Raw genomic sequence first — 12,654 nt, 5'->3', positions numbered from 1 at the left:
AGGGCTCTCTCAGCCTCACCTCCCTCACAGGGTGTCTGTTGTGGGGAAAGGAAAGGGAAGGTGAATGTAAGCCGCTTTGAGACTCCTTCAGGGAGAGAAAAGCGGCATATAAGAGCCAACTCTTCTTCTGTATCCCAAAATAAAAATAAGAGCTGGGACGCTGGAGGTGAATATTTGAAAAAAAAATTCCAGCAAATTCCTATTCTAACTATGCTTAATATACATCTCTTTCAACGCCCCCTACAGGATATTCTTTTTACGCTGTTGAATCATGCATTTCTATATTGCTTGTGGAATTGTTGTCTTTAACTTCAGCCTGTGTCAGCTCAGCCTGATCCATAATTTGGAACTGGGTTGCTCCAAGCTAGGATCACTCAGTTCTTGTTTGCAAAGGAAATGCTGAGCACCGCTCTCCCATGTGTGCTCCAGGGGTGGTGTCCCCCTCCCTGCTGAGGTAGACATTGACTCTGACATCATTCAAAAGGACAATGACGCCTTCACAGGTCAAGGAGACACCTGGCAGCTGCCCTGTCCTGCTGCTTTTGACTGGATGGGTAAGACCTCTCCCTGCAGGGGTGGCTTCAAGGCACCGACTGGGTAGAGGAACTGCTTTCTCTTGTTTCCTGTTGGCCAACCGTAGGCCGAGGGCCCTCCGGATCAAGGTGGATCCCTTGTAGGATGACTTGCAGAGTGAAGGCTGAAGGGCCCGGCCTCTACGGTGGTGAGTGCGGGCACCAAAAATGTTCGGGGGGGGGGGGGGCTGGATATCTGGCAGGGAACCGAGGAGCTAGGATTTGGCTCAAACTGTGTCCTCAAGCTTCACCCCTGTAGTTGCCAGCCTCCAGGTGGGGCCAGGAAATCTCCCAGAATTATAATTGATTTCCAATTCTCCCGGGAGGCGGGCAGAGTAGGTGAGGCCTGGGGATCCCCTGGTTTTACAGCTCATCTCCAGGTAACAGAGATCATTTGCCCTGGAGAAAAGGGCTGCTTTTGAGGGGGGAAATCCATAGCATTATACTCCACTGAGGTCCCTCCCAGCCCCAAATCTTGCCCACTTCCAACTCCAACTCCACTTCCAAAGTCTCCATGTATATTCCAAGGGTTGGATTTTATGGCATTCTACCCAGCTGAGATTTCTCCCCAAACCATTCCACTTTCAAGTCTCCAAGAATTTCCCAAACTGGTTCCTGCAACCCTGGAGGTGTGCCAGCAAATTCAGACAAAAGCTTTAGCCATGCCGTGATCCTCCACGGATTCTTCTGACTTCCCTCTTCCTTTCCGGCAGGTGTAGCAATTGGCCAGCCGACCTATTTCACAGTCACCGTCAACGCCGCGCCATCCAGCAGGGCCAAGCTGGACGTCCAGTTCAGTGGGCCGGAAAAAGGAGAGGTAGTTCGGGATTCGGAAATAGTAAAGCACCACGACAACACCTACACTGTCAAGTATACCCCTGTGCAGCAAGTAAGTGAGGCGAGAGGAGCTATGGGCAGCTTGCTATTGGTTGTAGCTGAAGCGGGATCTTGCTGCTTTAAGTGCGTAACCAGGGGTCCCCAACCTTTTTGATCCTGCGGGCAACTTCCAGTATTCTAACACAATGTGGAGGGCGCAGCTACACAATGGCTGCTGGAGGAGGCGGAGCCAGCCACAAAATGGCTGCCGCTCTTTACCTTGGGGGTTTGGCTAAGTTGTAGTTGTTATTATTGCTGACCAAATCCATTAGAGTTCTGTTGATTTAGATCAGGGGTAGTCAAACTGCGGTCCTCCAGATATCCATGGACTACAATTCCCATGTGCCCCTGCCAGCAAATGCTGGCAGGGGCTCATGGGAATTGTAGTCCATGGACATCTGGAGGGCCGCAGTTTGACTACCCCTGATTTAGATCCACTGTTGGATTGTTGCTGATGTGTTATTTTGTCACTGTGTTATGTATTCAGACTGTTCCATGTGTTACCCCTGCAACGTTGTATGTGAACCTCCCTGAGCCGTATGGGAGGGTGGTATAGAAATCTAATAATAAATAAAAATCAACCACACAGTGAAGATCCAGGTGCTGAGGAGGCAGCTCCAGCCAAAGCAATGTGTATGTTTTTTTTAAATCTGCACAGCCAATCAAATCTCAAACGACCAATCATAAATCGAGCTGGGCAAAAGCCTCACCTGGCCCAACCCATATCTCTGAAAGACACCTGTTGGGCATCAGGAAAGGGCACCACGATGGGGACCCTTGTGCTAGACATTTTAGTACCTCAGAAGTCAACTTCTAGATTGGGGAATGATCCGGCACCAGTCAACACTGCGGCCTTCCTCCCTGCGAGGTAGACCTTTGTTTGAAAAGGAGGCATCGTGCCTTTCCAGTGAACTAGTTAAGAGGGCTGAGCATGACTTACATGTAGCGCCTCAAGGGACAGGCAGGTTTTGTCTTTCCTAGGGGAACATCGGAGTGAGCGTGACCTATGGAAGAGACCACATCCCCGGAAGCCCTTTCACTGTGGTTGTGATGCCAACCCTGGACCTCAGCAAGATCAAGGTTTTTGGACTTCATGTCAGTACGTATCTCTGGCTATCTGCTCTGTGTACCTAACTGGACTTGGAGGCAGATTTTCATTACAGCTTTTGTGACAGGTTGTGAAGGGAATATCAGCTTCAGGTCTCAGAGCTCCAGGCGGGGCCTGAAGATTTCCCCATTATTGCTACTGATGATCTCCAGATGACAGAGATTGGTTTGCTTGAGGAAAATGGCCACTTTGGAAGGTTTGGCTGTGGCTTTGTTCGGTCATCTGCTTGGCACACAGAAGATCCCAGGTTCAATCTCCAGCAGCATCTCCAGTTAGAAGGGCCAGGCAGGAGGGGATGGGAAAGACCTTGGCCTGAGACCCTGGCTCAGTGGCAGAGTCTCTGCTTGGCCTGCAGAAGGTCCCAGGTTCAATCCCCAGCAGCATTTCCAGTTAAAAGTACCAGAAAGTAGGTGATGAGAAAGACCTTGACCTGAGACCCTGGCTCAGTGCTTGTTTCGGTGACACAAATATACTTTCTTGTAAGAACATAAGAGCCTTGATGTATCAGGTGTGTGGTCTATGTAGTCCAGCATTCCGTCTCATATAGTGGCCAACCAGTTCCAAAAATGGCAGAGAGCTCAAAGCCTACCCCTGATAACATCAGAAGAGCCCTGCCAGATTAAGCCAGGGGTCTGTCTAGTCTAGCATCCTGTCTCACCCAGTGGTCAGCCAGTTCCCCTGGAGGGCCAACCACAGGGTAGAGAGGACAAGACCTTCATGAGAACATTTATTTATTTATTTATTTATTTATTTATTTATTTATTTATTTATTTATTTATTTATTTATTTATTTATTTATTTATCATACTTTTATACCGCCCTCCCCGGAGGCTCAGGGCGGTTTACATTATAACAGAGAACCATACATAAAACAGTCTGTAGAACATGTACACCAATAACCAACAATTGCAACCAAACACAACACAGTATAACAATAAACAATCATAACACAAACAGGTCCAGGGCTTGTTGATGGGATTCTGAGGGGGGTGGCTTATTGACTGAATTCTGAGGGGGGTGGGGGGGGGAGCAGGGGCCCTTGGTCGCTGTAGATTACATCTGGTCTCGGCCAAATGCCTGGTGGAGGAGCTCCTTTTTGCAGGCCCTGCGGAACTGTTTAAGCTCCGTCAGGGCCCTGATCTCCTCTGGGAGCTCGTTCCACCAGGTAGGGGCCAGAACAGAGAATGCTCTGGCCCTGGTCGAGACCAGACGGACTTCTTTAGGGCCAGGGATCCTTAGCTGATTGGAGGCAGTAGAGCGCAGAGTTCTTTTGGGGGCATAGGCGGGGAGGCGGTCCCTCAGGTACACTGGGCCCTGACCGCGTATGGCCTTGAAGGTAATTACCAGAACCTTTAGTCTGATCAGAAGAACCCTGCTGGATCACACCAATGGCCCATCTAGTCCAGCATCTCATCTCACATGGGCCAACCAGTTCCTCTGGAGGGCCAACAATAGGGCAGAGAGGCAAAGGCCTAAGAATGTCAAAAGAGCTTTGTTGGATTAGGTCTGTGGTCCATCTAGTCCAGCTTTCCGTTTCACACAGGGGCCAACCAGTTCCTTTGGAGGCCATCAACAGGCCAGAGAGGTCGAGGCCTTCCCCAGTGCCTAAACCAGGGGTAGTCAAACTGCGTCCCACCAGATGTCCATGGACTACAATTCCCATGAGCCCCCTGCCAGCATTCGCTGGCAGCGGGCTCATGGGAATTGTAGTCCATGGATATCTGGAGGGCCGCAGTTTGACTACCCCTGGCCTAAACTGTTCTTGCATTTGCAGAGGCGGAAGTGGGCAGAGACCAGGAGTTCACCGTCACATCCAAGGGGACCGGGGGTCAGGGTAAAGTGGCCGCCAGGATCACAGGTCCCTCCAGTAAACCGGTGCCATGCAAGCTGGACCCGGGCCCCATCTCTGACAACAACTTGGTGAGATTCACCCTCCCCGAGGAAGGACGGTATGAGGTGGACGTGACCCTCGATGGGGTGCCTGTCCCGGGCAGTCCCTTCCCTGTGGAAGGTGTACCTGCTACCAACTTGTCTAAGGTAAGGTGCGTTGGTGGAAAGCATCTCTTCCTGCTGAGTGAAGGTGCGTTTGGTATCCTGGACAGGCATCGCCATTAGTGGCTCGGATCCTATGCCTTTCTTCCATGTGTGCTGCTCTCTGGGTACCGTAGACACCCCCTCTCCCCCCTTAGGATTGCCAGCCTCCAGGTGGTAACTGGAGATTTGTTGGGATTACATCTGATCTCCAGGTGACAGAGATCAACTCACCTGGAGAAAATGACCACTTTAGAAGGTGGACTCTGGCATCTTACCCCATTGATGTCCTTCCCCTCTCCAAATTCCTCCCTCCTCAAACTCTGCTTCCAAACCTTCAGGTATTTTTCAACTTGAACCTGGCAACTCTGTCCCCTGCAGCTAGGGTTGTCAATCTCCAAGTGAGGCCTGGAGATGTTGTAGAACTGATTTCTGGATGCCAGGGAAAATGGCTGCTTTGGAAGGTTAACTCTCTGGCGTTATGCCTCAATGGAATCCTTCCCCCAAATCTGTCTGCCCTAGATTCTACCTCCCAAATCTCCAGGTATTTCCCAGCCTGCAGCTGGCAGGTCTATTTGCTCCATAGTTCATTTCTTCAACCTTTGGAATTCTGACAGAAGGCGGTGGAGAAACAAGCACAAAATGGCTTCCATGGTAGGTGGAGCTAATGGAAACTGCTGGAGGTGGGGTCAACCACAAAATGTCAGGGAGCAATAGGATTGGCAGCGCCCTCTAGCAACTGGCAGGGGATAATTTCATTAATTACATTACATTTATATACTGCCCTCCTCTGAGGCTCAGGCCAATTCGCATGAAACATAGAAGAACAATATATCAAACTCAATTATGTTGGGTAGAAATAACAATAATGATAATAGTATTAACAGATATAACATTTTAACAGAATAACAAACATACCTATGGTTGGTCAGTTCAGGTGCATGGATTCATGGGAGGGAGGTTCAGGGTGGGGGAGTGTTGTTGGTTCCGGTTGACCTCAACCAAATATGGGATGGTCTGGGGGAGATCCAGGGTTGCCAACTCCCTGTTGGGAAATTCCTGGAGGTTTGGGGGGCAGAGCCTGGGGACAGCAGGCCTTGAAAGGGGATGAAGTTCAGCAGGGTAGAAGGCCATAGAGCTCATCCTCCGCCGTTTTCTCTGGGGAAATTCATCTCCATTGCCTGGAGATAGTTATAATTCTGAGAGATCTCCAGATCGTTTATTCTACAACAATGTCAGCTGACAGGATGCCCACAAACAAGGGGACAAACCCCCTCCTCCTCCTCCTGAAGGAGTAAGAAAGAAGGCTAAAAGAAGGGCCCCCAGCCTTTTTGAGCCAATGGGCACTTTTTGAGTTCTGGCACAGAGGGTTGGACCCAGTCACAACATGGCAACCACAGGAGGCGGAGCTAATCCCCAAATGGCTGCTGCTGGAAGCAGGGCCAATCACAGAATGTCAGTGTCGGAGCAATGTTACATAGGATCTCCACAACAGGATGCCTTTTAAGCTGCTCAGCCAGTCAGAACCACCTACTTCTTATAAACAGTGATCAGCAGGAAAGGGGGTCAGCAGGGGTTGTGGTGCCCAAGGGTACCACATTGGGGACCCCTGAGCTAAAGGATTCATAGGCAGCAAAGGCATTGCTCATCTTCTTCCTTTCCCTAGGTGCACACCTACGGAGCAGGCCTGAAGAGTGGCATGGCTGGCTATCCGGCTATCTTTACCATCGATGCTAAGGATTGTGGTGACAGGGGCCTCTGCGTGTCTGTAGAAGGTCCGGGCGCAGCCAAGTTTGAGTGCCGACACAAAAGTGAGGGCGCCTGGACCGTGACCTACCTGCCCATGAGACCTGGAGAGTACATCATCAGCATCCTCTTTTCTGACACCCACGTGCCGGGCTCTCCTTTCAAAGCCCACGTAACGCTTGGGTTTGACCACCCAAAATAATAGGTGCAGAACCAGGGCTGGAAGAGGCCACTGTGGGGCAAACCCAGGGAAAAGAAGGGAAGGAACGTTAGGCCAAGGTCTGAAAAAGAGCTCAATTTAAAATAAAAACCAGGTCTTTATTGCAGAAATGAAAAACAGTTATTACAGCTGGCATGTCACCTGAATGACACACCACCTGCCCTTCTTTTTCAACAGTGAATGTATTTCCATCTGGAGCCCTAAATAAATAGTTATTTATTGAGTTTTTACTGCATTTATTGGCCACCTTTCTTGTTGAGACCCAGTGAAGATTCCAGAATCATACAAACCATGCAATAAGGACCTTTCAAGGGAAAAAATGTTCAGAGGTGGCTTGCCATTGCCTGCCTCCATGTCATTCTTGGTGGTCTCCTGCTGTAACCTGCCACCCCCTTGAACCTTCACAGAATCAGCCTCTCCGTCAGATGGCTCTCCAGTCTCTGTTTAAAAATCTCCAAAGATGGAGAACCCACCACCTCCCGAAGAAGCCTGTTCCGCTGAGAAACTGCTCTGTCAGGAAGGTCTTCTGGATGCTTAGACGGAATTTCTTTTGAATTAATTTCATCCCATTGGTTCTGGTCCGTCGTTCCAGGGCAAGAGAGAACAATTCTGCTCCATCCTCCATATGGCACCCTTTTAAATACTTGAAGATAGTTATCAGATCCCCTCTCAGTTGTCTCCTCTCCAGGCTAAACAGATCAAGCTCCCCCAACTTTTCCTCAAAAATCAATTAACCGTCTAATACTAAATGAATGTAATAATTTTGTTCCAGAAATTCCAAATGACTGGAGACATCCAAAGCATATGCTGTGAGTTATAATGCCAACCCTCAGACTTTATTCCAGGGGTAGTCAAACTGCGGCCCTCCAGATGTCCATGGACTACAATTCCCAGGAGCCCCTGCCAGTGTTCACTGGCAGGGGCTCCTGGGAATTGTAGTCCATGGACATCTGGAGGGCCGCAGTTTGACTACCCCTGCTTTATTCAGTCCTTTAGCATAGAGTGGCTGTGGGTTCTGATGTATCCTGACTATATACATGTAAATAAATTGTAAGTCAAATCCATGGAAACAGGTAAAGACATTTCCCGTTATTTTGACATAATGGGGTGATCTATCTCATTCATTCCTGAAGCTCTGCATATCCTATTTATTGATCGACATAAAGTATCTGAAGAAGTGAATATGCACATGAAAACATTTTCTCAGAGTTTTTTGTTGGTCTTAAAGGTGTCACGGGACTCAAAGCTTTGTCCTTCAGGTATTTGAAGTATGTATGCGCAGGAAAGTTTATACAAAGACTTTTTTTTTTATCTTAAAGGCATCACTCAACTCAAACTGTTCTTCAGGCATTGGAAGGAGTGTGCATGAACAGGAAAGCTTATACAAAGAATTAGACTTTGTCAGTCTTAAGAGTACCACTGGCCTCAAACTTTCTTCTTCAAGGTAGATTCAAGAAAGGTAGATTCCCAGAATCAGACATTTAGTCGTAAAGGTACCATGGGACTTAAAGCTTTGTCCTTCAGGTATCTGAAGGCGTGTGTATGCACAGGAAAGCTTATTCCTAGAATTAGATTTTTTTAGTCTTAACGGTGCCACTCAACTCAAACTTTGTTCTTCAGGCATCTCATTAAATGTGCATGCACACCAAAGCTTTCCCCCAGAATTAGACTTTGTAGGTCCTAAAGGTGCAGCTGTTCTCAAACTTTGTTCTTCAGGTATCAGGAGTCTGCATGCACACAAAGCTTTCCCCCAGAACTAAACTTTAGTCTTAAAGGTGCTACCGGGCTCAAAGCTTTGTCCTTCAGGCATCCGAAGTGTGCGTGAAGATGAAAGTTTATTCCCAGTTAGACTTTTTGGGTCTTAACGGTGCCACTCAACTCAAACGTTGTTCTCCAGGTATCTCAAGAAGTGTGCATGCACAGGAAAGCTTATTCCCAGAAATAGACTTTATAGGTCCTATAAAGGTGCTGCTGGTCTCAAACTTTGTTCTTCAGGTATCTGAGGGAGTGTGCATGCACAGAAAAGCTTATTCCAGAGTTGAACTTCCTTGGTCTTAAAGATGCCCCTAGACTCAAACACTGTAGATGTTTGAAGGAATGGTTTCTTCATAAATTTGATTAGAGTTTCTAGAAGGATCCTCTGAAACCCTTCAAATCAAGAGAGGAGGAGGAGGAGGACTAAGTCACAAGCGGGCTGCGCAAGACAAATCCGACTCCCTGCCTCATGTCAGCGCCCCTTGGATTCCCCCTCAGGCATCTTTTCTCTCTGGAGCAACCCTCGCCCTCCTCAACGGACTTCTCCACAGCCCTTCCCGCCCTTTTTTGCCCTGCCCCTCAGGCACCTTCCTTCCTTCCTTCCCCAGAGCGGGATAGGCGGGAGGGGAAAAAAAGGCGCCAAGAATGACACGCGCCCCGCCAACCAATGAGGAAGCGATGTTAGCCACCGGCCCTCTTCCATTGGATGATCTTCACGCAAGGGCCCTTGGGGCTTGTAGTCCCCGCGGCCTCTCCAGTCAGCGGGGCGGGCGCGGGATGAGTCAAGAGGGCCCCAGGGGCGCCATTTTTGTGAGCTGCTTTTCACTGAGAGCGATGCGGCGCCCATCCTGTGCCATCCGCTGGCCCTGAAGCCCCTTGTGTGTTTTCCTCCCCCTCCACATGCACAGATTTGCAGCAGGCAGAGAGACGGTGTTCGGATCCTTTCCTGGTCCCCTTTGGGCTTGCAAGGGGGCCAAACTGCGGTTCTCTGGATGTTCATGGACTACAATTCCCATGAGTCCCTCCCAATTGGCCATGCTGGCAGGGGCTCGTGGGAATTGTAGTCTGTGAACATCCAGAGAGCTGTAGTTTGTCCACCTTTGTGTGAGAGAGCTACCTGGGGATCCCCTGGAATCTCCAAGATCAGTTCCTCTGGAGAAAATGGAGGCTTTGGGGAATTCCCATTTTAAAAAAGAGGAGGAAATACTTAATACCCCTCACCCCTCAAATTCTACTGAATCAAGAAATAAATGTAAATGTATGGCCAGATTTTATAAGTATTTTGCCTAGAAGAATTAGAAATATAACATATGAGAAAACATGTATTTATATTTCAAAAATGTCACAAACATGAAAAGGCCTCAATATTAGCCTCACATGTAAATAGATCATGTTATATATTATATGATGTTATATATAAACCGCCCAGAGCCGTATGGAAGGGCGATATATAAATCTAAAATAAATAAAATGTAACATCTGGCTGCACTTTATATTAATTTCACCTTTTTGGGTCCTTGGCTTTGGAGAGTGGCATGCATGGTATTATCTCCCTCTGAGGTCCTCAGCTTCCCCAGGCCCCATTCTCAGATCTCCAGGAGTTCCCCAACTGAAAAACTGGCAACTCTAGGGGCAATGTTTCGTGGACTGACTTCAGATTCTCACTAGCATCTGTGTTAGGGTTAGGGTTGTGTTTTGTGTTTTGGGTGCTTAATTCATTTTTCTTAGATCACAAATTGATCAGAGCAGTGATTGCAGTAGAGAAATAAAACATTAAATTGCTCTGGGTCACTCAGCAATGAAGAGCTTGAACCGAAAGTGGAAAAGCAGGGACGTAAGCCTGATTACCAAATGTAGATTTGTTCAATCTATTGTCTCCAGTAGCTGCTTATAGCTGTGAAAGTTGGACGATGAAAAAATCGGACAAGAGGAGAATCAATTTGTTTGAACTCTGGTATTGGCAAGGGCTTCTACGGATACCTAATTCATTTTTCTTGGATCACAAATTGATCAGAGCAGTGATTGTAGTAGGGAAATAAAACATCAAATTGCACTGTGTAGCTCAGGAATGACAAACTTGAACCAAACGTAGAAAAGCAGGGACATAAGCCTGATTACCAAATGTAGATTTGTTCTCTCTGTCGTCTTTCCAGTAGCTGCTCATGGCTGTGAAAGTTGGAGGATGAAAACATCAGACAAGAGGCGAATCGATTAGTTTGAATTCTTGTATTGGAGAAGGCTTCTATGGATTCCTCGGAGAGCAACAGTCACAAACAAGGAAACACTAATGCGCATAAAACCTGATCTTTCACTGGGAGGCAAAATCACAAAACTCCGGCTCGCTTACTTTGGCCATATCATGCGATCCAACTCAATAGAGAAAGCAATTATCCTGGATTGGTCAGTGGTAAAAGGAAACGAGGCTGACAAAGGACGCAGTGGTTAGACATGATCAAGATGGACACCGGCCAGAACATTATACAACTAAAAGAAGCCGTGTAAGATCAAAAATCATGGCGACCGGCGAGCCGTAGGATTGCCAAGAGTCGGACACAACTGAATGGCTAACATCATCATCAATGTGCGGCCTGTTCCAGCAGGGGGCATCACAAACTCAACAATGTCCAGAACAAAGTTTGAGCCTGGTAGCACCTTAAAGACCTAGGAAGTTTTGATGTGCTTGTACCTTGAATAAAACTTCATTGGTTTCAAAGGTGCTGCTGGATTCCTGCTACTTCAGACCAAGGCGACTACCCACCGAACAGAAACATCAGTGTCCAGTGTCACAATTCTGTCTCCCCTGCTAAATTGCATGTTTTTGGTCTGCCAACCTGGCACTGCCTTTGTGGCTGTGAGCCAGCTGAGCACACAAACAGCTGATTGCCAGCAGTAGCATGGCTCATTTGTTTTGAAAGAGGGGGACAGGAACGAAAGAAAGGCTTGGTTCGGTTTCTCCTGCTTCCTGCTGCCCACTCAAAGAAGTGATTGGTGCTGTCACCCTCAATTTGACTGGGTTTGTGTGCACATAAACCCAGGTGCTCAGGTTTCCTTATACAAACTGAGCGAGTGCTCTGGTGAAAACAGAAGTTGCAGAGATACAGCTTCTCCCAGAATTTTGTTGCCTAAGAAAACTTGTGGCAGAGTATGAGGTTTAATGAGTCACTGCTTATTTCTTCAGAGACAGCTAGAATGTAAAGCCATTAATGGAGTCACTCCGCTCCATGAGAGAGTGGAGTGATTTCAGATGCCAAATGACATTAGCTGGCAAACGGCAATAGAAGGTGAATGAAAATAGCATGTATGTGTGATATGCATGGATTAGGTGTGATATGCAGAGGGGTTGTAGGCATGGAGAAATCAGCATTAATAATGAGACAGGAAACCTAGGTTTTTATTCGGTCCAGGAGGACGCCTTGACTTGGGCATCATTATCAGTTGCAATTCAGCAGTCTCTCTAATCTCCCATTGACATTCCTTCATAAGAGAACAGCTACTCTTAGGTCAGCAACTGAATGTTCTGGAAGTTTAAAATGTCCCCCACTGGTTGTGGCTTCTAATGCCCATTTATTCTTTGTCATAGGGACTGGCCTGTTGGTCCAATGCAGAGGTATCTGAAATCATTCAACTCTGCAAGATATAAGGACAGAAGGGCTCGCATTCTAATTGTACCTGAAGAAGTGAGCAGTGACCCATGAAAATACATCCCCAGCCCCAATTTTTTGTTAGTGTTTGTGCAACTGGACTCTTTCTCTTTTCTACAGCTGCAGAGAGACTGACACTTTTACCCATCTTGATCTAGCTTGTTGCCGCTGTAGAAGTGAACCCTGCCCTTGAGAAAAAGGCTTTCTGCACAGCGGTTGAAGTCAATGCCTTTCCCTCTTTTCAAAATGAAACTGCTTTTGCAAAAAAACACCTTTGCCTTTGTTTCCCCTGCAGACCTTGAAATCAGCTCTTTCTCGAATCAGTCTGAAAACGGGAACATTCATGGACCTCACACAAGGCATTTTTCTCCTGTGAATTATCACATCAGGACCTCCGGCCTCTGGGTGTAGTCTGCACGGGGCTTTTTACCCACTGCCGGCTTAAATAAATTCCTCTGATCTACACTGAATTTGATTTCCATTTTGATTTGGGGCGCTTTAAATTTTCCCTCTGCAACATGCATGATTGATCTGGAGTGACCCTAGGTTTCCCCCACGATATCCAGAAGTGGATATAACCCTTGATATTTGAAAAATTGCCATTAGGAAGGGTGCAGATTTCTGCTTTTTGCCAATAAACTTTCTCCATGCCCTGTAGCAAATCAGTCTTCCCTGATTGGCCAGGGCATCAGTTCAAAGACTCCC

General features: G+C 47.5%; 1 protein-coding gene across 1 annotated transcript; it reads left to right on the top strand.

The window, feature by feature from the left end:
* The first annotated feature begins 492 nt into the window (after positions 1-492).
* LOC143831451 (filamin-A-like) lies at positions 493-6,788 on the top strand. Its single transcript, XM_077324447.1, has 5 exons — positions 493-721; positions 1,286-1,461; positions 2,430-2,547; positions 4,331-4,593; positions 6,254-6,788. The coding sequence occupies exons 1-5, from the start codon at positions 679-681 to the stop codon at positions 6,533-6,535; spliced, it is 882 nt and encodes a 293-aa protein (XP_077180562.1). The 5' UTR covers positions 493-678; the 3' UTR covers positions 6,536-6,788.
* Positions 6,789-12,654: the final 5,866 nt, after the last annotated feature.

This window comes from Paroedura picta, chromosome 3 (genome assembly GCF_049243985.1).
Source record: "Paroedura picta isolate Pp20150507F chromosome 3, Ppicta_v3.0, whole genome shotgun sequence".
NCBI classification, from domain to species: Eukaryota; Metazoa; Chordata; class Lepidosauria; order Squamata; family Gekkonidae; genus Paroedura; species Paroedura picta.
Note: the sequence above shows the minus strand (reverse complement) of the source record. Positions and strands in the feature narration are given on the sequence as shown.